The sequence below is a fragment of the Lynx rufus genome, unplaced genomic scaffold, assembly GCF_022079265.1.
Source record: "Lynx rufus isolate CCGP_SWC_20201006 ecotype Redwood Valley unplaced genomic scaffold, mLynRuf1.p SCAF_18, whole genome shotgun sequence".
NCBI classification, from domain to species: Eukaryota; Metazoa; Chordata; class Mammalia; order Carnivora; family Felidae; genus Lynx; species Lynx rufus.
The window spans coordinates 31,390,192-31,415,632 of NW_025814832.1; the positions used below are offsets into that span (position 1 = coordinate 31,390,192).

The 25,441-nt window shown below is 56.8% G+C and overlaps 1 protein-coding gene across 1 annotated transcript; it reads left to right on the forward strand.

Moving 5' to 3' along the window:
• The first annotated feature begins 2,210 nt into the window (after positions 1 to 2,210).
• CDC42EP4 (CDC42 effector protein 4) lies at positions 2,211 to 23,062 on the forward strand. Its single transcript, XM_047081485.1, has 2 exons — positions 2,211 to 2,312; positions 20,838 to 23,062. Exon 2 carries the CDS (start codon positions 20,950 to 20,952, stop codon positions 21,997 to 21,999), a length of 1,050 nt encoding a protein of 349 aa, XP_046937441.1. The 5' UTR covers positions 2,211 to 2,312; positions 20,838 to 20,949; the 3' UTR covers positions 22,000 to 23,062.
• The last annotated feature ends 2,379 nt before the right edge of the window (positions 23,063 to 25,441 follow it).

Here is a 25,441-nt window from a genome sequence, read left to right on the forward strand (position 1 = left end):
AATAGCCTGGTATCCTGGGGATTTTCCCAGGCTGCACAGCAGAGGTTCCCCGGGGCCCTGTGAAAGGGCTCCAGGTGGTTCCCTAGAGCAGGGAACCAAGGCAAGAAAGAGCCCCTGCCTAGCAGGGTGGGCATGAATAGCCAAGGGTGGGCAGGGCCTCAGATCACCAAGGCTCCATCCCAAGCTGTACTGACATCAGGCCCTGGTGACACCCAGAGGTGCCCACCCGGACCATCTTGGCTAACCTCAGTGGGGGGAAAATGGTGAGGGGACTCAGGATAGAGCTGGGAAACCATCGATCATTCTGGAAAGTTAAATGACTGGCCCAGAGTCATACTTTATGGCAAAGCTGACTAGGTGACCTCTCTACAAGGAACTAGGATTAACCCACCTAATGTAACGAACCTTCAAGGCCGGGGCAAAATAATATGAACTAAGATGCCCAGAGCCCAGCGTCAACAAAGCAGGGAGGTGTGAGTTTGCGATGGGTAGGCACACTGGGGAGCAGGGGTAGGGCAGGCCCGCGAAGCTTAAGGATCACGTATGCCCAACCCCCAGGGCAGGCCCCAGCAGTTCCCACAGGCAGAAACACGCGCCCGGGGCCTAAAGGCTTATAGGTCAAGTTATAGCAAAGGTGCAGTTAAGACCTCAAATCCCTCTCCAAAGTCAGGGGCTTAGAGCTCGCCAGAAATGTCAAGGTAGATGTTCAAGCTTCAAGTTTCTCATTTTGCTAATTTCCTCTGGTTATCCATAGGCCGCCATAGTCTGAAAGGTTAGAGCAAAACTTAGCCTCAGTAGATACTTAGGAGGTAAAGATCCCTAGAAATTCACAGGGAAAATTAACACGGTCTTTCAGTCAAGCCTCCGGACCAGGTAGGGTTCTAGCAAGGCAATTGAGATCACAGTCTAGAAGCACTCAGCTTCTTCCAGGGACCGCCTACATCCGCTGTGGGCATCCTGAAGGCAGGGTTGGGTTTTACATATCTTTGCCCCCAAGGCAAACCGCTGGATTGTTCAAAGTTCGAGGAAGGAGCCTCCCTTGCGGAGCACTGAATTTGGATAAGGAGGGGCAGAATGACAAAAGGGTGAGGACTTTGTCCTAGAGGTATGCTTAATTGATGTGTAATCTAACTGGGAAGGCCAAACCCCCAGACACCTGTAAAAAGGAGAACAAATTACTAAACAGCTAGCCCTAAAAGACAAAATAATGTGTTAAAATTGCAGGGAAGAAGGGGGCAGGGTGCCGGGACTCAGCGAACCAGGTTAAGTTTTCTCTGGACAGATAAGGTTAAGCTGTGGTTTATACCACCTTTGCCTGACTCGCTTTAATTTTTTTATCTTTACTTTTTTTTTTTTAAGATTTTTATTTGTAAGTAATCTCTTCACCCACCTTGGGTCTCAAACTTACAACCCCGAGATCAAGAGTGGCAGGTTCCACCGAATGAGCCAGCCAGGCGCCCCTCGCCTGACTTCCTTTAAAACCCAGGGAGCTGCTAACAGCAAGGGAATTCTCAGTTTGTGCCCCGTCCCCTTTCCTGTGGAATATCTCACCATTGGCGTTTATTACTTTAGTAAGGATCATTTTACAAACGGAAGCCGTTTCTCAAAGAAGGAGCCCAAGGCCTGCTTCTCTGGGACTCAGGAGTTGGTCGTCCTCGAGGTCCATCTGCAGCAGAACTTAGCCTCCGCGGATACCCAGGAGGCAAAGGGCACAAACCTTGGGAAAGCAAGCCGATCGAAGCCAGGTCACCCCGCCCAAACCCCTCTGACACCCTCTACGAGGCTGGCGGGCCGGCTCCTTCCCGCCCCTCTCGTTTCCAGTTAGGGTCGGGGACGAATCCACGGCCCGGGGGACGCAGACCCCGGGTTCCCTTCTCCCGTCGGGGCCGGGCCCGGGAGGTTGGGGGCAGGGTGGGGGGGGGGGGTACTGGTTCCTGGTCACCGCTGGGGCCCTCGGGACCCCACCGGCCCGGGTCCCGGTGGGCCTCCACGCCCGGGCCGCCCCACCTGGAGGAGCCCCGACAGCCTCAGACTCGCAGATTTGAACCGAGGAGGCCGAGCGGCCGGGCGAGAGCTCCCAGCCGCCATTGGTTGAGGCGGCGCCGTGACTTCAGCGCCGAGGGCGCGGGAGGGAGGGCGCGGGAGGAGCCTGGAAGGGGAGTGTCCGAGCGGCTCACCGCCCAGCGAGCCCGAGGGCCGGAGGGAAACGGACGCCGGCGCTGACATGGGCCTCCAGCCCCGGCGCCGCGCAGAGCCCACGGAGGGGACAGCGCAGCCGCGCCGGTCCGGCGCTCGCGTCTCTGGGGACCCAGGTAGGCGACCAGCAGCCCGCGCCCTGCGAGGCCTGGGTGGATTCGGTCTGGGGGCGGGGGGTGGCTCGAGGCCCCCGGTGGGGGCGGAGAGCGTGGAAGACGCCGCGACAGGGGGCCGAGGGGCGGGGAGGAGGGCTCAGAGACCCCCACTCCTGCGCCCGGCCCCGGGTGGAAGGGCTGGGCCGGGGCGCGCGCGGGGCGGCCCGGGTGCTTGGGACCCGGAGCCGCGCACCCCGTGTCCGAGCCGAGCGGGCTTTGGGGAGGAGGGGGTGGCCGAGAGCCGGGAAAACCGCGTTCTGCCTCGATTTCCTCTCTCCAGACCGGGATTCGGCGTCCGGCCCAGGGCGCTGCTGGGGCGGGCGGGACCGGGGCGGGGGTCGTCCCCGGCTTTAAAGGTCCGCCCGCTGGCCCGGGAATGGGGCGTGCGCCGGGATGGGCAGGGGCACAACAATCGCGGAGAGCCGCCCGCCGTCTCCGCGAGGGGGGCGTGTGTGCGCACGGAGTTCTCCGTGAATAGAAACCGAATTCTTCGCGTGTAGTGGCGGAGGCGTGCACACACGCGCTCGCTCTCGTACACACGCTGCAGCACACGCCACCCAGTGTCACCCGGCGAGGGAGGAAAGAAGGAAGGAGCTGCCTGGAAGGGAACGGCCGAGGAAACAAATACAACCTCCTTCCAGCCGCCGCCGCCCCCCCCCCCCCAAGCCGAGCTCCGGCCCCGCCCGCCTCCTCGGGAGACCTGGAGGCCGAGGCGGGAGAGGCCGAGGCGGGAGCGGACGCGGTGCCTCCCGGCGGGGTGGGGCGCAGCCGAGCTGGCGGCCCTGGGAGGGGGCCACGCGCGGGATCGGCGCGCCGGGTGCGCCTGGGGCAGAGCGCTCCTGGCGTGGCCGCCGGCCGCGAGCGGTCGGTTAATGATTTAATCGCCCGCTTGGGGCGGTGAAGCTGCGGTCAGCCGTCTCTGGCTCCGCCCCCTCCCTGGAGCGCCCCCAGCCGGGGGTACAAAACTGCCCCTGCCCCGGGTGCGTCCTCCACCAGCTGCCCTGCGGGCCGGGCCGCCGCCGGTGAGTGTCCGACGGGGAGAGCCGGGCGGGAACCGGGAGCCGGGGCTGGAGGGCTGCGGCTGGGCGGGCTTCCTGGGAGAGGACTGAGCCGTGTGTGTGTGTGTGTGTGTGTGTGTGTGTGTGTGTGTGTGTGTGTGTGTGTGTGTCTGGGGGAGGGGTGCTCTCTGTTAACTCAAACCAGATTCCTGGTGTTTCCCGTAGAGATACTGCAGCCTGGGCTTTGGAAGTTTTCTTTCTCTCCCTGAGAGAATGGAGGGGAAATACAATGCTTTTTCTTTTCTGTTCACCCTTTGCAGTCTGACTGGCTCCCACGCCCTCAGCTGCATCCTCGGCACCTATTCTTTGCTCGTGTGTATCCGAGCAGTTGAATGGGGACAGGGTCCCCTAGCTGCTGAAGCCTGCTGGCTCTTCTCTAGAGGGTGCGTGGTGCTGGAGGGATGATCTCCGTCTTCCTTACCCCAGCAGCCATCTGGACCAGAGAAAGCTTTCCCCATGCAGCCGGCGTAAACAATGAGGGGCCCAGTTACAGGAGGGCCTCCTGCAATGCAACTTCTTCGAACAGTCTGGGTTTCTAATAACTCCCCGCCGCCTCCGCCCCCTTTCTGAGGCTGGGGTGGAGGAGGGGACCACCAGCAGGATGGACTGAATTTTAAGAGAACAAAGGGCACAAAGGAAGGGGGAACTGAGCTGTGGATTTTCCCCAGGAATGGGGAGTTTTCTGGACCCAGGCTGGGCCCATCCAGGCCTCTAGGTGGCTCCAAGGCTCCCGGAGCAATAATGGGGTGTCCTGGGGAGTCTGGTGAGGCTCCGGCCCTGTGTGGTAGCTAGGAGCCTGCCAGGAGTGGGGGGGTGCCATGTGGGCTCCACCTTTTATCAGCTGCCCTGTGTGAGCTGCCCATGTGACTACTGATTAGTGTGGTTCATCTCCTCCAAATGTGGACTTTGGCCCACCACTCCTGGAGGACAGCTGCTCCTTCCCACAATTGGGGCTTCAGTGAACCTTGGGAGATATCCCAGTGGGTTCTGGTCTTCCCAGGGGTTCTGGTGACCCACACGGGGACAGGGAGCGGGCTGGTGTGATCAAGGGAGTCTGCACCCAAGACGCGATGGTTTGGGGTGAATGAATCTCAACCCCTCTGATGTCCCCCTGAGCTCACAGACCCCCGTTAAACTGCTTCGCTCAGGCCTCTACTTGGAACATTCCGTCCTTTATTGGGGTCCTTTATCTGCCTTTTCCTCTCTCGACCCTTCTTTTTTTCCCTTCCTTTCTTCCTTACACATGCCCACCCACTGATGCTTATCCCAAGTGGATGTGCAAACCCGGATCTACTTCTGTCCTCCTGCCTCTTGGAGACTGAATGTCCAGCCCTCACAAGACGGGAGCCCAGGGAGCCCCAAGCAAATGAGAGCCTTATCTACAAAGTGGGGCTGGGAGGATTTCTCCGCCCCAACAGATGTCGTCCTGGGAGAGGAATCTTAGATCCTTCTCGACAAGTCAGGCGCTTTCCCAGCAGGGCCTCAGATTGGCTCTGGTTCAGGGATTCCAACCCCCTCCGCCTTTGGAGTGGTTGATTGATTTCTGTGGCCAGGACAGGCCGTGCCCAGGTGTGGCCAGCAAGGTGTTTGATATTGGCCAGGCTTGCTGGTTTTCTGTCTCCTCTCTTTCCCTCTCTCTCCCTCTCACCCCCTCTCTCTCTCGCAGTCACTCTCCCCTTCTCTGGGGTGGGAATAGAGAGCTGAGAATTTCTGCCTGTCTCCAGCTTCCTTTGCCCTAGGTGGGGAGGGTGGAGTCTGTCCCTTGGAGGAACAGGATCTGGGTTGATGCCAGAGATAAGGCTTGGGGGCGGAGGAACAGGGGTTGTGCAATCTTGCCCTGGAAGCTGAGAGAGGGCTGACCCCAGCTTTGGTCTTCTGACCTATGTACTGAAGGCTTCTCCTCCACCTTGGGAAAAGGAACCAAACCTTGGAGCCAGCTGGCAGAGGGTCCTGCAGGGCTTGCTCTGGGGAAGACTTCTGGGATGTTCGGGGGGGGGGGGGCGCGGAGACAGACCCATGCCAACCCTCTCTGGAGGAACTGGATGGTCACACCTGGAGGGACGTGTGGGTGTGTGTGGGTGCGGGTGCGTGGCTGGATGTGGTCCTTCCTCGCTCGCTCGCAGAGTATCGCGAAGGAAGTCTAAGCTATTAGTTTCCCACATTCCCACTCAGTGTGTCCTCGAAGCTCCGGCTGAAAATACGCCTCTTGTGGAGCCTTGGGCTTCCTTCCAGAAACGTACATCAGAGTCTCCCCCAGGCACTGCCGGCTTGCAGCTCGGGGCTCCATGCCAGGGTGGCAAGCGCTGGCATCCAGACCCCTCCTTTTCCAGGAACAGGGGCACCGGAAGTCCCCACTCCGCCTCCCGAGCTGGGGAAGGGTCTCCTTTCGGGGTCAGGCAAGGGCAGTGTGGGGCACATTCGTGAAGGAAGGCTTCCACAGAGACTGAGCTGCCCTGCTGGCATTTCCCCCTCTTTCCTTCATCCCAGGAGCGGGGGCCTCTGAAAGGCAGCCGTTCCAGGGCAAGAAACACCCCTGAGTGTGTACTCAGGGACAGCGTCTCGCTCGGCCAGGTCTGCTCAGAATCGTGCCATTTTTGCAGCGGCCAAATGTGGGCTGCAGACCCCAGCTTCCAGATCTTCCCAGGGTGACCACGGAAGCTCTGTGTCCCGGCTTCTGTTCCCTGCCCCTCCTTTGTCTGTTCCCCCAGGGGCCCACTCCCTGCAAGCCTTCTTTATGCCTTAGAATATCGCCCTTGAGCATCAAAGGGGGGCTAGCGCCCCTGGCTGGGAGAACACAAAAGGAGGCTTCTCTGGGCTCCACTATAGCTTCTGTACCTTAGTGAGGGTTGGATTAGGTCCAGAGAACCAGGGAGCATTTTATTGGGGGGTGGAGCGTGTGGAGGTTTTGTGCATTATTTGTCGCTGGCGCCCACAGTGCCCCAGATTCCTCCGTTATCCGGCCCTCATCCTAGAGAGGAGCGGCAGGCGTTTCTTTTATCCCACCTTCGCCTCACACCCCCACCCCTGTATCAGGCTGAAATCGGCAAGAGTTTAAGTCTGGTCCCAGAGAAGCCAGACTCTTCATCCTGGATCGTGAAAGGTCAGGAAGGGAGAGGGGGAGCGGAGCCAAGTCTTGGATGGCTCGATCCACGGCCTGTGGCGACTGCAGTCTATCTCTGGGCTTCAGAAGCTGGGAGGACCCCTCCTCCTGCAACACTTCATCCTGGGGACCCCCCGCTAAGGACTTGAAAAGGGTCAGCTCTGGAGCCTTTTGGATTGGGTATCATCAGGTGGCTCCGGAGGTGGATGTCTTTGAACTTGGCCAGAGTGTCGCTGGAGATGCTGGAATTTTCCTCCTACCTTTCGAGGCATGGGCATAGGGCATCCACTGAGAGAGGGAGCACATTACAGCATCTTCACAGCAAATACGTGAGTGCTCGCCTCTCGTTGCGCTGAGGGCCTTGCTTACACGAGCTTATTTAATCCTTATGGCAATGCTAGGAAGTACATAATGGCACCAATCCCTTTGAAAGCGTGCGGGGAAACTGAGGCACGTGTAACGTGCCCAGTGTGGCCGGGCCGCGGTGGGGAGTCGGGCTCCAGGGTCCGTGCTCTCCGCCTCCACCCTGCGTGCTCCAGCAGGGCCAAGATGGAGATTTGCCAGCCCGCTCTGGAGCGAGTCCAGATCCACCCTCTGGAGAGCCTCGAGTGTCTTTCGATCCCCACTCCTCGGCTGAGCAGTGGACTCTCAGGAGAAGGGAAGTGAAACCAAACAGGGCCTGGCAGATCTGATTTCAAGCCCAGCCGCTTCTTTGTGAGGCGCCCGGGCTGGAGGGTGGAGCATTAGGGCCGCTCCCAGGTTCGGGGAGACCTGCCCTGGGTGCTCAGGCCGAGGGGGTCCCCACCAGGCACCTCTTCCTCCTCTCCTGGCTCTTCCCCCTGTGACGGCAGCCGCTGCTTGCGTCCCGAGGCAGGCTGGGGGGAAACACAAGCTTCCAGGAAGAGTCCCGTAAACAAGCAAAGTTGCTGATATCCCGGCGTCACTGGCTCTTGACTCCTTCAACTCCTGAGCGGCTTTGCGGCTTCCTGGCTTCCCGTCGTTGGGTCACAGGGCACGCCTTCCCTTTCTTTCCCCGGAGCTGTTTTCACCCCCCGGGTTGGGGGCGGGTGGGGGGGGGCCTTCTCCTTCCCCCTCCCACTTGCCTTCGCTGCCTCCCTCTCCTGGCCCAGAGCACACGGTTCTGGGACCGGGAAGGAGGTGGATACAGAGACCAAGGTGAAGGGGCCCGGTGGAGAGGATGGCCGGTTGCCAGCAGGATGGAGTTGCCCCTGTCTTTCCCAGGATTTATCTGTCCTTTTCGCTGGGGTGGTGGAGAATGGAGTGGCCAGGCTGGGAATATTTTAACCTGGAATTCTATGCAAAACTGTGTATCCTGTGCGTGTGCATGCATCCAGAACCTTCAGATCTCAGAGGCCGGGGCCCCAGCGATACTTAGGACCCTCCCCTGCACACCTTACGGTGGAGTGGGAAGAACCTCAGAACCAGGCGGATCCTGAGACTCTTCTCTCAGCCCTGTTCTTCACAAGTACGTGACTTGGTGGAGCATTGGTGTCTCTTAGCCTCAGCTTTCTTATCTGTAAGATGGGGATGATAAGTCCCTTGGATGGTGGGAAAGAACACAGGACAGTGGTAGTACTTGTTTTGTTGTAAAAAAAAAAAAAAAAAAAAAACGGGCGCCTGGGTGGCTCAGTCAGTTAAATGTCCAACTTCAGCTCAGGTCATGATCTCACGGTTCGTGAGTTCAAGCACCGCGTCCTGCTCTGTGCTGACAGCTCAGAGCCTGAAGCCTGTCTTCGGATTCTGTGTCTCCCTCTCTCTCTGCCCCTTCCCTGCTTGCGCTCTCTTTCTCTCAAAAATAAAGATGGGGCGCCTGGGTGGCTCAGTCGGTTAGGCGGCCGACTTCGGCTCAGGTCACGATCTCGCGGTCCGTGAGTTCGAGCCCCGCGTCGGGCTCTGGGCTGATGGCTCAGAGCCTGGAGCCTGCTTCCGATTCTGTGTCTCCCTCTCTCTCTGCCCCTCCCCCATTCATGCTCTGTCTCTCTCTGTCTCAAAAATAAATAAACGTTAAAAAAAAATAAAATAAAATAAAGAAAACATTTTAAAAATTGGGGGAAAAAAAGCAGTTTAGCCAAGATAGAGCAGCTGCTTGGTGCAGAGGAAGAGCTCAGTGAATGAGTTCCCTTTCTCATACTTCTGGTGACACATGGGCCACCTGAGATCCACAGGTGGGAGCTGGGATAGCACTTCCCAGAGTGGGGTCCTCAGCCCCAGCCTTAGAGCCCAGGCTCGGCTACAGTTCTGTCACGAGCCTAGACAGCTGCTTCTGTGTTTTCCAGCAGTCAAAGGGTAGATTTTTTAAGCTATAGTGTGTTTTCCCTACTGCACCTTCGCCTGGCTAAGTTACTGGCTTCATTTTCTTATAAACTGTAAGAAACTATCAATTCTCTGAAATGAACGAGAATGTCTGAATCCAGTGGTGAGCATTATGCGTGATCAGTGGAGATCCCTCTAGATCAGCACTGCCAATAGAGAGAGGTACCGTGCCAGCCGCATACGTAATTTTCAGTTTTCCAGTAGGCACAGTTTGAAAAACTAGAGACGGGCGTCTGGGTGGCTCAATCGGTTAAGCGTCCGACTTCAGCTCAAGCCATGATCTCATGGTTCGAGGGTTCAAGCCCCGCGTCAGGCTCTGTGCTGACAGCTCAGAGCCTGGAGCCTGCTTCGGATTCTGTGTCTCCCTCTCTCTCTGCTCCTCTCCCGCTCATGCTCTATCTCTGTCTCCCAAAAAATAAATAAATGTTAAAAAACGTTTTTTTTTTTTTTACTAAAGACAGGTGGAATTAATTTTAATGTTTTGTTTAACCCGAGTGTACACATCAAAAAGATATCATTTCACCACATAATCATGAAAAATTAAGACATTTTACATTACTTAATCACACAAAGTCTTTGAAATCCAGTGTGTTTTTAACACCTACGGCACATCTTTATTTGGATGCGAAATTTTAGAAATTCTTCATTCGAATTTGAATTTCCTACAACTTAGGGTTGAAAAAGTGGGTTCGTATATAGTCAAGTGTGTTTAGCAGCGTGGACATTAAATATATATAAATTAAACAAGAAAAGACTAGTGTCCCCATTTAGCAGCTGTAATAGAAAATACAGCTAGGTAAAGGGGGGAGAGGCATAATCCACTCACAATAAGAGGGCACAGAATGACCTGGGATAAACACCACAAGGAATGTGTATAACTTAGAACATTTATTTATTTATTTATTTTTTTTTTTTTTTTTAATTTTTTCAACGTTTATTTATTTTTGGGACAGAGAGAGACACAGCATGAACGGGGGAGGGGCAGAGAGAGAGGGAGACACAGAATCGGAAACAGGCTCCAGGATTCGAGCCGTCAGCCCAGAGCCTGACGCGGGGCTCGAACTCGCGGACCGCGACATCGTGACCTGGCTGAAGTCGGACGCTTAACCGACTGCACCACCCAGGCGCCCCACTTAGAACATTTAATAAAGGAGATTATCCAAAAGATTTGAATAAATGGCTATGAAGCTTTGATGTTGTGATAAAGTCCATTGTTCCCAAGTTCATTTCTTCTGTCCTTTCAATTCCAACATAATCCCACTAGGATTTCTTTTGGGACTTACCGTTTTTAAAGTCCGTCTGGAAAAGGAACAACGTTAGAAACAATGCAAGGAAACTTTAGGGAAAAAATTAAAGTAGGGATATTCCCCTATTAGACGCTCAAAATGTTTTACAAAGTGGCAGTGTAGACCTGGTTTAGAAATCAGCAGACCAGCAAACAAAAAGGGGAGTCCCAAGATAGATTCACGAGTGGAAGGGTATCTGTAAATAAAGAATTTAATATCTGGTGAAGGTAACTTCTAATGCCTTACCCACATTTTATAACAATCCTATAAGGAATCAGTAACGTGCATACAACATTGTTGTAATTTAATCGTTTTTCTATTTTATTTTTTTTTTTTTTAATTTTTTTTTTCAACGTTTATTTATTTTTGGGACAGAGAGAGACACAGCATGAACGGGGGAGGGGCAGAGAGAGAGGGAGACACAGAATCGGAAACAGGCTCCAGGCTCTGAGCCATCAGCCCAGAGCCTGACGCGGGGCTCGAACTCACGGACCGTGAGATCATGACCTGGCTGATGTCGGACGCTTAACCGACTGCGCCACCCAGGCGCCCCTCGTTTTTCTATTTTAAACAACCCACAATTTTATAAGCCACAGGCAGCTTTACTTTGTTGTATTTCCTTCCAGTATTTTTCTCTCTGAGTAGTTGCTCATTATTATATTACCTGGTATTGTAGAGGAAGTGGATATTTTCATAAACTGAAAAGTGGAGAAGGTCTTTGCTTCAGAGTGTTAAAGCCAGAAACCACGAAACAAATTTGACTATATAAAAATGAATGAGCACTCTGGAAAAGAAGACAAAATCACCCAACTGCAAACGGGTGCGTGATAAACTTACAGAAGTATGTAGGATGGTAAGAAAATTTTAACTGCTCTAATATTTTAAAAAGTCCTACAAATCCATTGAAAAGGTGAAGCCCCTTCCCCGGAGAATTGGGCGAAAGGCTTCGACAAGCAATTCCCAAGAGAAAGACACAGAGGCCGATGATGCACTTTTTAAATGCTCATCCTCCCTTATAATTAAGGAGATACAAATGACAAGTTTGTGAGTGTGCTGATTGTCGTGTTTTTGTTGTTTCCAACTAAAGAAGATACAGCCCCTGGTATCAGACACTATATTCCTGTGTTGCTGGAACTGCAGCTTGGTGTGTAGAACCTTCTGGAGAACAAGTTCACAGTAAGAAACAGAAGTAATTTAACTTACTTTTCGACCGGAAATAAAGATTGGCACAAACTTAGCCAGAGGATTTTTGTTACAGAGTTGGGATAAAATGGAAACAACCTAGCATTCGTTAGCGGCCCACTGGATGTAAAATTTTGGAATGTAGTACTTAAATTAAAATAACGCAGACATTATTTATGAACGTGTAAATATTTTCCCCCAAAGGTGAACAGTGCTTGGCTTTATTTATCTACCTACAGTGGAAGGTACTGCCCTTGTCCTAAAGGGGAAAATGCCTCAATCAGCACTAGCCAGTGGAAGCAGTTTGCGAGTTTCAGATTTCATTTCCATTTTGAATAACTGTATTTTATTATCTTTTTATTTTTTTTTAATGTTTGTTTTTGAGACAGAGCTTGAGCAGAGGAGGGGCAGAGAGAGGGGGAGACACAGAACCCGAAGCAGGCTCCAGGCTCTGAGCTGTCAGCACAGAGTCCGATGCGGGGCTGGAACCCACAAACCCTGAGATCATGACCTGAGCCACAGTTGGGGACGCTTAACCAACCAACTGAGCCACCCAGGTGCCCCAATAACTATATTTTAAAAAGTGAAAAGAGATAGGTGAAATTAATCTATTATTTAACCCAATATATTCAAAATATTCTCATTTTAACATGTAACCAATAGAAAAATAGGATGAGCTACTTTGCATTTTGAAGTCCATTGTCTGTTTCGCCCCTTAGCACGTGTGAATTCGGACTCCCCGCGTTTCAGGTGCTCTGTAGCCACGTGAGGCTGGTGCTGCGAACGGTATAGCTGTAAATAATTTAATAGCCCTAGAGAGGCAGCAGAAGGCAGGAGTCACTGAGAAGTTCTGGTGTGGAGTACGTGGGGTTCGCCTTGTGAGCCCTGCTCCGGCCAAGAGCCTCGCATCCTCATTAGCTGGGCCGGGCTCACCCAGCTGGGAAAGTGCACAGGTAACTTGCCGCTCTGGGAAGCAGGTATCGAAACTGGGCCCTTGTTCGCTTTCCCTTTCTTCTAGGAAGCAGGAAGTGGGATCTGCCCACGTGGGGCTGGGCAGTGGCATCCATGGGCCAGTGAGCCTGGTCTGGATGGGCAGGCAGGCAGGGGTGATGGAGCAAATAAGGGCCCCCAGCCTGGGAGGTTTTAGGAAGGGAGCTTGCTTCTGGTCTTCCTTCTTGGCAGCTGGGACTACCAGGAGACACGAGGGGGACTGAGACATGAGGGGGACCAGAGCGGAGCGGGAGGGAGGGGGACTAGAGCGGAGCGGGAGGGAGGGACGTTGGAGGCGGGGCCTTGTGCTGAGCTGCTACACACGCCAGGGGAGTCCTGGCTTCTGCTTCAGGTTGGTCTCTTCCCCCACCCACCCCTTCCCAGGGAATCAGAACACGGGGAGGTTCCTCTGAGCAGGGAGCAGGAATGAGATCCTGAGTAGGGAAGAGCGCATCTGAGCCAGCCCTGAGAGCAGATCTCTGACAGAGAGTCCGTCCCAATGAGTCTTGGTTCCAAGGGTCTTGGATAAGCAGCCTCCCGATGCCGTCCTACCCACCCACCCCCGTCTTCCACGGGCACATTCTCAGCTGGGAACATCTGAATAGGCCAGGAGGCATCACCTCGTACAGGAAACCATGGGTCCAACACCCACCAGAAGTGGGCTGAAGTCACCATTTAAGTAGATGTGAGACTGATCTGTCAGGTGAGGCTCACGCCGTCTGAGCCTCAGTTTCCCTTTCTGTAAAACGGGGGGCAATCTTGATACCCTCCTTGCAGGGCGAGGGGCACAAGTGGCCCATGGTCTAGGACAATGCCTGGCATGCGTCAGACACCAGACTCTCATTTAGACAGTGTTGCTGTTTCCACACGTGGCTTGGTGGTCCACCGTTTGGGGGGGAGCACTGGGGTGCTGGTTGCCCTGTGTGACCCCAGCCTTTTCTCTGCTCCCCTGCAGCCACCGGAAGAGCTGAGCTTAGGGCTGTAGGAGCAGCAGAAGCAGAACTTTCACCTGCCCCAGGCATCTCGGATAGCGTCCCACTGTGGGATCACCTGTGTGGGAGGCTGGCCTCCAACTTGGAGCTTTAGTGACACTGGAAATTGGCCAGTCTCCGGTGACGGTGGGGGGGTGGCGATTGTTACCTTTCATCTCCTCAGTTGAAGAGGCTCAGGCACCAGGAAGCAGCTGTTGGGGAGCGAGCTCTTTCGGGGGAGTCCTAATCTCCGTGTCTCCCCTGACACCGGGCTGCTGGAGGTCGCCCACTTTCTCCTCCACGACTTTGAATACAACCTGTCTAGCTTGGGGGAGGGGGAGGAGGAAAAGAGAACAGACATCCGCAGGGGATTTTGGCGCAGAGAGAGTGGACCCGAGACCCACCTCACCCAGCCCCAGCTCGGTGCCTTGTATTGGGCCCTGAGAACCAGACAGTTTTAAGCTGGTTTTGAAATTAATGTCTTTTCCTTAATCAGCCGTTGATGCTTTGGGACATTGATGCTTTGGGATTTTTATGATTATTATTTTTTCTTACTTTTTTTTTGTTTATTTTTCACAGAGAGAGACAGAGACAGAGACAGAGCATGGGCGCGGGAGGGGCAGAGAGAGAGGGAGACGCAGAATACAAAGCAGGCTCCAGGCTCCGAGCTGTCAGCACAGAGCCTGATGCGGGGCTCGAACTCACGAGCCTTGAGATCAGGACCTGAGCCCGGAACGCGAGCTCAACAGACTGAGCCACCCAGGCGCCCCTATTATTATTATTATTATTATTAAAACAGCATATCACATCAAAGGAAACAAAAAAAATTGCCTGTTTTCCACTCAAGTCTAACTTAACTCCTCAGTTTCCCTGTGTGCCATTTAAGCCTTTCTCCGTGTAGACGTGTGAATGCTGTGTATGAACAAGCCTGAGCTCTGCCTGCTTTCTCCTTCCCCTTAATGCCGTTTGGGAAGCAGCTGCCCCTGTGGCAGCGTGGTTTTCGCACGTTAATCGTTTGAGTTAATAGGACCTACTCCTCACACCCCTTTCCTTATTCCTGGCCGTTAGGTTGTTTCCAGCCTTTCGTGATTCTAAATAAGGCTTCTATGCATATCTGCGTGTGTGGCTTTTTTCCTGCTTTGAAATCGTTCCACAGGGCAGTTGCTAAATCATTATCATTTTAAAGCCATTATTTAAAGAAACTGCCATAGTTGCCCCTGCCCCAAGACCACACTTGGGGGCAGTCCCTTCATGTGTCCTTTCATGTGTCCCTTAAGTCCCTTAATGTGGCTTCACCATCTCTGAGAGTATGGTCACTCCATACCCAGGGATTTTAAGGAGATATTTGACACGGATAGGCAAGAGGTACAGGAGTGGGTAACGGTGGTATTTCATGTTTCCATCCCGGGCTTTTTTTTTTTTTTTTTTTTTTTTTTGTCGCTGTTTGGGCCCAGATTATTTTAAGACCGTGCTTCTTCATTTCCTGGTGCAAACAGCACGCTTACAAATACGAGGGCTTTTCGCAGTGCGCGTGAAGGAGGTAAAAGATTCCAAATAGTACTAAAGTCGGCTAAAATAACAACATCGCCCCCACCGCGGTTCCTCCCGCATTATGTAAGAATGTGGATCAAAGCGTCCACGGTTCTGTTCATTCACCGAGCAGCCCGTCAGCCCCGTCCCACCGTTGGGAGTTAAACCGCCTTGTGCCTTCGCTGGGATTCCTTATCTTTGCAGGAGAAGGCTGCCGAATGTTCCAGAAGGCACCGAGTCTCTCTCTCGCCTCAAAAGCCAGAGCCTCTAGCCTCTCAGGGAGGGAGAGGAGTGGCCCGTGTTACGCGGAACTTGCACAAGGCCCTTCCAATGTGTCGCTCCGGCTGGCAGGGGCTGTGTCGCAGAAGGCCTCCCCTGTTCGGGCAAAGTTAAGTTCTTCCTAGTGGTGGAGTGTTGGCTGCACCCTGGGAGAAAGGTCTGCAGCCCAGCAGGTGAGACCTGCTGGGGGGGAAAGGGCCTCTGGGGCTTGGCCGGGGCCTGGAGTCTTTGATTCTGCCCTTCCTCTCTTCCCCCATCTGGGCCCTCAGCGACTCCTGGTGTCACTGACTCCAAACCCTGCCCCACATGTGCCCTCCTCCGTCTGTCTCCGTAGCCGCACCCGTCTCCTGGCCCCCATCCTCTGCCCTGGGCTCTGCAGCGCCGGCCGTCTTGTGCACCAACCGTGTGCTGCTTGGGAACTGCCATCTGTTTCCTTTCCTACCAAGAATGCCATCCAGACTCCTACCTGGTCCTCAGGGGGCTGGGGCTGTGTGACCTGGCCCTTGGCCCCTGGGTTTCCGTTCTGTTCCTCAAGCTCCGCAAGCTTCTTCCCTCCCCTGGGGATGTGCTCGTGCTGTTCCCTCCCTGGATTGCTCTTGACCTGCCTGGGTCCTTTCCACCATTCAGTTCTCAGCTCACAGAGCCCCTTCCTCAGAGGGGCCTCCCCCAGGCCCGTGACACCCACACTTGCTCCCCTTTCTTGACGCCAAGCACTTGAGAGACTGACTGTCTTACTCGCGTGTATGCAGCGCTGTTCCCCACCCACCCATATTCACTACAGACGTGCCCCCGGGAAGGCGGGGCCTTATCCGCCTTGAGATTTCCACTGTCCCGTCTTGGGAGCCTAGACAGGTATGGGAAAATGGGTGCACATGAATGAATGAATGAATGAATGAATGAATGAACACGGCCTCCTGTCGCCATCCCAAGCCATGACTGAGGTTGTCTTTCACCAAACATCCCCTTGCTTTCCACCGTGTTGCTTGGGGCTGGCCCCGGATGGGCGTTAGAACAACTCAGGGGAGTTGACGGAGAGGCGCCTCCGGTGGCGATGGCAGTACGGTGGGCGTAGAAGCATGCGTGCCGTGAAGCAGGGTGAGCTGCGGGTCAGCTGCGAGAGTGGGAGGCCGGCCTTGCCGCCCCAGGAGAACTTGGGTCTCTCGCCTGCCTTGGCCCGGCTGCCAGGAGCCAGCCACTGCTTGGGTGTTTGGAGCGCACTGGTCCAGCCTGTCCTTCTGTCTGTCTGGTTGCTGCTTGACTGGCTGATCTGGGAGGCCAGCGCTCTGTGTGCAGCATGCCAGGAAAGATGGGTGAGGGGTCCAGGCAGGCGCTGTCCTCCGGGGTCCCAGAAGCGGAGCTGAGCTGGGAGCGTGATTGGTGTAAACCAGCCAGGGGCCTGGCCTTCCAGGGAGGGTCCGTTGCTCCTGCCTTGAAGGAATGTTCTGGGGATGGTGGGGCCAAAGGGTAGAGGCATCTGGATGCATCAGAGGCTGGGGAGAGTGAGGCACAGCCGTGAGTCCCTGCTCCCTTTTCCTTTGCTCTGGCAGGAGAGTGGAATTATGGCTTCGGGGCAGGGTGGTGGTGCCCCGCCCCGGGCAGGCAGGCTGTAGGGAGTGGCCGCCCTGTCATCAGGCAGCCTATTTAGCCACATCCCCAGAGCTGAGTCATGGCACTTAGCAGCACCCCCTGCCAAAGGCACAGCTCTCTTTGGCAGGATCCCCTTCCGGGTGGGAGCGCAGGCCTCCTGACCTGCCGCCCCCAGGACTGGCCCAGGCCACCTGCTTGCCCGTAACCTCAGTGTTCCATCTCCTCGCCCCCGCATCGCTCTCTGTTCAGAGCTTAGGGTTCTCACCAGCCCTGAAGCCTGGCCCATCGAGTCTGAGCTCTAGGATCCCAGAGACCCAGACCGTGGCCCCGTCCCAGGACTGCTAGGCAGTGGGATGGCAGGTGACTCCACAGAGACCCCAGCTCTCTCCAGACTCTTTCATGCTGGGTGCTGGAGGGATGGTTTGGTGTTTTATAAGCCGGAAAGCCTCATTCCCACCCCCAGGGAGCGAGGCTATAAGTAGCACACAGCACCGGCCAGACTTTTACTTTCTTTCTGGGGGTGTAGGGCCCAGCAGGATGCTGGGGCCCCGGGCCTGGCCTGTGGATTTCCCCCCTGGCCGCTCTTACCTGTTCCTTTGTTTTACCCTCCAGGATAGAAGGGGGGCTGATGGCATGATGGGACCCTCCTGTCCTGTAGTCTTGGTGGCCAGAATGCCAGGTCCCTGTGAGTGGCCACAAGCCACTCCATGGGTTCTGCTGAGCCCTTGGCGGTTGAGTGTGTGGTTCCCCTTTCTCTGTCGGGAGCACTTCCCATCGGGAAACCACAGCGCTTCAAGTTGCCTGCTGGGTCTGGGGATTCCTACTGTTGCAATGAAACCCTGAACTCTGGAAGTGCATGTCTTGTGTTCCCACAGTTCTGACCCTTTGTGCCCCCTATCCTGTCTCCCACCCGCCCGCCCCCCCCCCTTTTTTGTTGTTGTTCTTTATCTGGTAAGTAGTATAAGCTTTAGTTTCCTAGCTGTGTTCTCAACCTGGGGCAATTTTGCACCCCCCCCAGGGGACACTTGGTATGTCCGGAGACATTTTGGTTGTCCCCCCTGGGGAGGGATGCTGCTGGGATTTAGTGGGTAGAGGCAAGGGTGCTGTGAAACATCCTACCATGTGCAGGACGGCCCCCACCACAAAGAATTATCTGGTTCAAAGTGTCGACACTCTCGGATCGATCAGGAACTTTCTTGAGGAAGCAGTTAGGCTCCTCCTTTTTCTGGACTCTCCTGGCCCAGATGCAAGGAGAGGTGTCCAATTGGTAAAGGTAGCTGGTAAAGGATGCTACTCACCAAAGGCCAGAGAAAGGTCTGGAGCAGAGCACTGGACCAGGAGGCCAGCTTCTCGCCCAGCTCTGCCGTTTGGGGCAGAAGCCTGGATGAGTGACTTTGCTTCAGTGACACCTGTTTTCTGGAGCTGCTCTGGGTGTCCCTTCCCTCCCAGCTCTTTGAGATCCCAAGATTCTGTGACTAGAGGCAGGAGTTCGAATGCAGGCCGTTTGAACACGTGAGCCTTTCCCATTGTTGCCTCAGTGTCCTGGGGGCAGCAGAAGCTCAGGGATTCTCTGGTACCAAGCGTTCATTAGAAACCTGGTTTGATTTCCTTCTGTTCCTAACACGTCTGAGACCAACCCCAGCCTCCCTTTCTCTTTTTTAGCCAAAGAGAGCTTTCCCCCCAAAGGTTTGCCTGGGAGCCCATGGCAGACCCAGAAGGTCACATATGCTGACCCTCTCCTGGGCAGTGTGGCGAGGGGATAACCCTGAGGCCAGTACTTCTCATGTAGTTGGAGTCAGCCAACCGGGGCCCACGGGCCAAATCTGGCCCACAACTTGTCTTTATATATAAAGTTTTATTGGGACGCAGCCATACCCTTTGTTTCCATGCAGTATGTTGCTGCTCTCCTACTGGAAAGACGGTATCTTCCCCAAAGCCAGAGATCTTTAGTCTGTGGTCCTTTATAGAAAATGCTGGCCAGTCCTTGGTCTAGCTGGTCCGTGTCTGATTGTTTAGAGGTTAGGTCCCAGGGCGTGGGCAGGAGAAGAGGGTTCAGGTTAGGGATGGGGAGAGCTAACTCGCCTGAGGGTTGGTGGGAGGAAGGGGCAGGAGGAGGGAGAGCCGACTGGCGGTAGTGAGAGTCCTCACCTGGCTCTGAGCCCAGCCCAGGTCACCTGTGCCCCGGTGCCTGGCTCCTGCCTCCCGTCCTAGAGAACTTTGTTTGCTGGAGTGACAGTCGCATGACTGCCTGGGGCGGGGTTTGGGGGGTGGCACTTGATGGTTGGGGAGCCGTCAGACTGGGCGTCAGCAGCTGGACAAAGACTGAGAATGCCGTGGGGGGTGTTTGGAGGACACAGGGGTCAGGCCGGCCGGGAACCCTGGGGCCGGCTAGAGGCTGAAGGGAGGCCAGCGTGGCCCCTGGATTGGGAAGCAGAAAGGGAGATGAGGGAGGGCAGGACGGAGGTGTTGCCTTTCCACAGGTCTTTGAAGACCCATCGCTAGATGGGATTCAGTGGTGAGTCGGCCCCGTCCGAACCTTCTGGAAGCTCAGGGTCCAGTGGGCACATTACACACCAGCTGGCAGGAGTAGAACGATGTAGCCGGTGCCCGCCGGGAGAGGGGACATCCAGAGTGCTGGGAGGATGGAGGCGAGGTGGCCGAGAGGGTTCACCCTGGCTAAGGACGGTTTCCCGGAAGAAGTGACGTCTCAGCCGAGCCCGGAAGGACGTGAGTGAGCCAGGTGACAGGGTGTGCCAGCAGGGACCTGCATGTGTCCAGTCCTGGAGTCCAGGAGGCAGAAGCTGAGAGAGGGCTAGGACAGAGAGCAAAGGTAGGGGAGCGGCAAGCAGTGGCGTGGAGGAAGGAGGGAGGCAAGGACGGGTCGCCAGATCGAGGGGTCTGCACCGGTGAGTCCTGGATGGCTTTTGTTTTAGAGAAAAGGTGAAGAATGGTCTGGAGAGGGACAGAAGGGGAAACGGGGATCTGCTGGGCTGGCGCCGGGGGCCAGGTGGGATGTGGTGGCCTAGCTGGGGGTGAGGAAGAAACCGGCGGGACACCCACGGGTCGCGCTTCGCAGTGGGAAGAGTGGTCCCGCCATGAAGTCTTGTTGGCCAGACTACGGCCACCATCACCCCTTACCCACCCGCCTTGTCGGATCCCGTCCGTCTTCCTGCCCTGCTCAGCCCTGCGTTGCTGGGTTTAGCCTTTGGGGCAGGTCCCTCCAGAGGGAAAAGGACTGGTTTGTCTCCAACAGTCGACCTCAACTTGGTGCTTGCCAGGAGCTATATGGGTGGTACCTGGAGCTTTCAGATGCCCTAGGCTCTCCGGGGCCCCCTCGCTGATCTTCATTTCCGGTTAACTGTCCCCCCGGGGTCGGCAGATCTCGGGGGGCCGGGCCGTCTAGTCCCTGCCCTCTTCCTGCACCCTTAACGATTCAAGAGACCAGAATTTTCTAGTCTTCATCCCTAGGAGACACAGGGTGAGTGTCCAGCAAAGAGCTTGGCCCCACGGTGGAGAGGTCGCAGGCGGGGTCCCCGTTTGTGGGACACCCAGTGAGGACTGGAAGGCTGGGGAGCTGGTTTTGTGGGTCCCAGCGGCCCCGCCCCGGTTCTGATTCAGAAAGCGAGTCTGGCCGCCCACATACGTGGAGGTGCCGGGCAGCGTCTCTCCGGAGCCCATCCTGTTCTCTCCCTCGTCAGAGGACCATGACTCAGGTTGAGGTGTCCACTGCCTCCACGGGGATTGAGGTCAGACAGCAGGAAGAACCTAGAGCGTGTCTCCAGCCCGGCTGTCCGCGGGAGTCCTGTCCTGGACCCAGGCTCTTTCCCAGACTGCCACACGGAACCGCCTGTGCATCTCCACCGCCTTAAACGTGGTTGTGTTCACGCTGGTGGCATCCTGGTCGGGGGAGATGCTGTCCTTCGGAAGAAGGATCGTCCTTCTCTCCGGTTCGGGGAAAATGTGTCTGTGGCTACCTGAACTCTACATGGCTACCTAACCCGAGTGCCTGCGCGTGAAGAATCAGGCAGGCTTGGGCCACCGGTGGCTTCTTTGACGGTATTTCATTCTGGTGGGAGAGCTGAGGTTTGGGCAGCAGCCCCTCTGTAGATGGGCTTGCTGCCCTGCGGCCAGCCCGGGTTAACCCTCTGCCTGCTGTTCTCTTCTTGCAGCCCTATGATCTCCTCCTTGGCACCCCCTATGCCCGCCGGACTTCACATCTGACCCCCGACCCGCCTGCCGCCTTGGGAGGCCCGCCCCCCGCCCCCCGCCCCCACCGGCAAGATGCCCATCCTCAAGCAGCTGGTGTCGAGCTCGGTGCACTCCAAGCGCCGCTCCCGCGTGGACCTCACGGCCGAGATGATCAGCGCCCCCTTGGGCGACTTCCGGCACACCATGCACGTGGGCCGGGCGGGGGACGCCTTCGGGGACACGTCCTTCCTCAACAGCAAGGCCGGCGAGCTGGACGGCGAGTCCCTGGAGGAGCAGGCCGCCTCCTCGTCCTCCAAACGCGGCCTCCTGTCCCGGAAGTTCCGGGGCAGCAAGCGGTCGCAGTCGGTGACCAGGGGGGACCGGGAGCAGAGGGACATGCTGGGCTCCCTGCGGGACTCGGCTCTGTTCGTCAAGAACGCCATGTCCCTGCCGCAGCTGAACGAGAAGGAGGCCGCCGAGAAGGGCTCCGGCAAGCTGCCCAAGAGCCTGTCGTCCAGCCCCGTGAAGAAGGCGAGTGTCGGGGAGGGCGGCCAGGAGGAGGCGGGCGAGGGGGAGCTGGCGCCCCGGCGGAACGGGGCCGCCGCGCTCCACTCCCCCGACCCCCTCCTCGACGAGCAGGCCTTCGGGGACCTGACGGAGCTGCCCGTGGTGCCCAAGGCCAGCCTGGGGCTCAAGCACGCCGAGTCGGTCATGTCGTTCCACATTGACCTGGGCCCCTCCATGCTGGGCGACGTCCTCAGCATCATGGACAAGGAGGAGTGGGACCCCGAGGAGGAGGGCGGCGGTTACCGCGACGGGGACCCCGCAGGCAGCACCCTCCGGGCTCCCCCGGCCCTGGCACCGGCGGCCCCTCCGCGGTCAAGGCAGCAAGAAGGTGCGTCGGGCCGGGACCCGCCCCAGGACGAGGGCTGGGCGGCGGCCCCCAGCCCCGGCTCGGCCCGCAGCGAGGGCAGCCACACCACGCGGGACAGCAGCTCCCTGTCTAGCTGCACCTCGGGCATCCTGGAGGAGCGCAGCCCCGCCTCGCGGGGGCCCGACAGGGCCCGGGCCGCTCTGCCCCGGCAGCAGGACAAGGAGTTTTCCTTCATGGACGAGGAGGAGGAGGATGAGATCCGGGTGTGAGGGGCACCAGGCGGGAGGGGGGCTCCGTCTCCTCCCTTCCCCCTCCCCCCGCTCCAGGCCACCACCCCCTTCCCTTCCCTGTCCCGTCCCATCCTGTGCAAGGCAGCCGGGAGCCTGGCTTCCACCGCAGACCCTGGACGTCCCCCGTCCTGGACGTGGGGCGCTGGCGAGGCCGGGGCCCCAATGGGGACACAGGGAGGTGGCGTGGGCACCCAGCTGCCTGGCGCACCCAGCCCTCCCGTGTGCTGCGGGCCGGACCAGGTGCTTGCGGCAGGAACCGGTTCTCCCTTCCCTCCAGCCCGGCCTCAGACGGTGACGCATGTCAGCCAAGTCCCCGCCTCGTGGGGCAGCAGCGGCGGGTCAGTCCGGGAGCGGCCCCGGTGCCTCGGCCAAGGACGCTCGGCTCGCCTTTCCTCTCCTGGCGTTTCTGCTGTGACTGGTGGCCGTGTGGCAGGAGGAAAGGTGGTCCCACGCCCCGGCCCCCCACTCCCGGCTCCTGCACCGTGAGCCTGGAGCCCCTTGGAGCAAAGCCGGACCGAATGTGTGCACTAAACGCAGCCCCTTCCAGGGGGGGAGAACAGGATGGGGAGCGAAAGAAAGGAGGCCCCAGGCTTCCTGAATTTTCTAAAAGGGGCCTTTCCAGGATGACACTAGGAACAGGCTGGGCACTCGCTCGGCCCCTATCGATCTGTTTGTTCTCCTGTCCTGTTTAAATCCTTCCAGAGCATATCTGGAACAGTGTTAGCAGCTCTGACACCAGATGGAAGATCAAATCCTTTTAGAAAACCTTTATACTAAGTGCTTCCAGACTTTATGTAGAACTGAATGGGGTGGGTGTCCGTGCGTGTGTGTCCTTCCCCTCCCCCCCCCCCACCCCATGGCTATTAACAGTTGAAGGCAGCCAGTGTAGAAATTTTCTGGAAAAGGATTTTTTAAAAAATTAATATATCATTTCTTGGAGGGCTAGAAGCTTTTTTGACTGAGTTACTCCCCCCCCCCCCACACACACACACACACATACACACTGACCACTTCCCCTTCCTTCTTTAGGCCTTTCTGCCAGCAGAACCCTCTCCCCCACTTCTGAGGCCCCTAAGGGTAGAGGGTTGCCAGATTTAGCAATAAAACATAACAAAACCAGAACGCGGAGATAAATTACGATGTCGGGCATACAAAAGATAATTTTTGTAGTATAAGTATGCCCCACACCACGTTTGGAACATACTTATGCTAAAAAAACTATTTGTTGTTCTTCTGAGATTCCAGCGTTTCACTTTGGTCCTGTAACCCTGCCCAAGGAGGTCGAGTGGGAGCTTGGGCATGTGCCCCAGGGTTAACTGATGATTATTTTCCTGTCCTGGGAACAAGCTGACCCACCTTCTCCTGTCCCCTCGTACCCGGCGGAGGGAGGGGACAGGCCAGGGTTAGCGGGCGTCAGTGCTGCAGCCTCTCCCGCTTGTTGCCAGATCCTGATCTGTCAGTACTGTTTCCAGTGGTGTGGCTCCCACATAGGGGAGGAGTCAGAAGGGGCCCTACAGCCCCCACCAGCTGCCCTTGAAACCCATGCGAACAGTGGTCAGTTCCAGATTCTAAACTGTATATATTTTTTCATGGTATTGTTAAAACAGTGAGGAAACATTAAAAAAAAAAAAAAAAAAAGTGCTGTGGCACTCCCGTTGTCCGTCTCTGCTTCTGGGGAGGGTTATCGCAGGATGTGGGTGGGTACGGGTGCCGACTGGGGGCCCTGGGGCTGCCTGTGCCCCTGAGGCACTCGGGATCTGGGGTGGCTTCTCTCCCTGTCCTTTTGGGGCCCCTCCCCTCCTGCGCTGCTCTCCGGCCCCTGGAGGGACGAGGCTCATGTGCCCATCTGCTGGGCAGGTCTCGGGGGCTCTGGGATTTTGGTGCCAGTTGGGGGCCTGTGGCCACTAAGTCACTTAGCTGCTCCGCGCCTCCTTCTGCTCCTCTGTGATACGGGAACCCTGCTGCTCTTACTGGGCCGGGTGCAGACACAGTCCCTAGAAAGGCGCCGCCCTCCTTTCTTTCCCGGCTTTTCCCCATCTGACCCGGAGAATGTTAGAGGCAGCGTGCCCTTCGTCCAGACTCACGGCCTGAGAGCCCATAAGAAACGGGTCCAGACGCCACCTGGCCACCTTCCCCAAGTCACTAAGCAGTAGACTCGGGACAACATGGACTGAAAGCCCTTTCACCTGGCTGCTCACGGCCTCCTGGGAGCTTCGTTCCTGCAGGAAGTGAGGTTGAGGGTGTGTCTGTCCTGGTTGGGGACCTGGAGACCCGACCGCCCTGTCAGCCCAGGCAAGGCAGGGTTTGCTAGCTGAAGTCCCTCACACAGCCTCCTTTCCCCGTGGGGGCCAGTGGGGCTGAGTTCCTGGAAACCCTGCCCCTCTCCTCCAGCATCCGCAGAGAAATTTGGACTTGAGCTCCTCCTCCCTGGGAAGCAATTAGAAGCATAATAAAAATGTTGCACCGGCCCCTCTGTCCCTAGAGGGGCTCATTCTCAGCTAATGAGGGATGTGGCTGAGGCTGGGAGTGAGACGCAGGGTGTGGTGGCCCCAAAAGAGGGAGGGGAGAGGACTCTCTCCCCTTTGGTCCCCGAGGCTCGCCTGAGAAGCCCACAGCCCCTGCAGGGCACATCTCGCCTTAACAGATGCCCTGTAGGGCCCCCTCCTACCTCCAGCAACCCAAAGCAGGAGCCAGGGGCTGCATCTGGGCAGTAGTGAGGTCACGCTAATTCAGGTCACGGCCAACACTTAACAAGAATGTGCTGCGGAGCTTGTTGCTCCGGGCAGGGCTGTGGTTCTGGCCTGAAGATGCGCGTCAGCACCAGCCCGCCCCGGTCCAGCCTTCGTGTCCCGTCCGCGACCACCGCTGCAGGCCAGGGCTCTGCTCGCTTCCCCGGGCACATGCTGTTCTGCACCATTGCTGTGGCGAAGGCTGGGTGCCAGCCCTTAGGACCGCCATCTGCCAGGCACTGCCCTTGGTGCTGGCCTCATTTATCGTCATGACAACTCTGTGAGGCCCTCGCTATTCAGATTACCCCCATTCTACGGATGAGGACGCTGCGGCAACGGAAGGCTAAGGAACCTACCCAGCCACACACAGCTGGCAAATGGAGGAGCTGGGGCACGGACCCGGGCACGGCCTCCAAGGCCTTCCTCTCCACCACTGTCCCAACCTGATGATTTATGCTTCGGGACCGGCAGTGGCCAGCAGGGCCAGTGACCCGACTGAGCAGGCCAGTGCAGAGACAGGCTAAGTTGGGTGGGGTGTTCCCAGCTCACCTGGGCTGTGCGCCCAAGGGGAAGGGGGTACTGCTCACTGCCAGGCGAGGGGCTGGCGGCTGCTGATTCACGCCATCCAAAGGGCGTGCGAAGGCCCTTCTCGGGGTCACTCAGGGCTGGCCTCTGTCCCTGCCGGGTAGGCC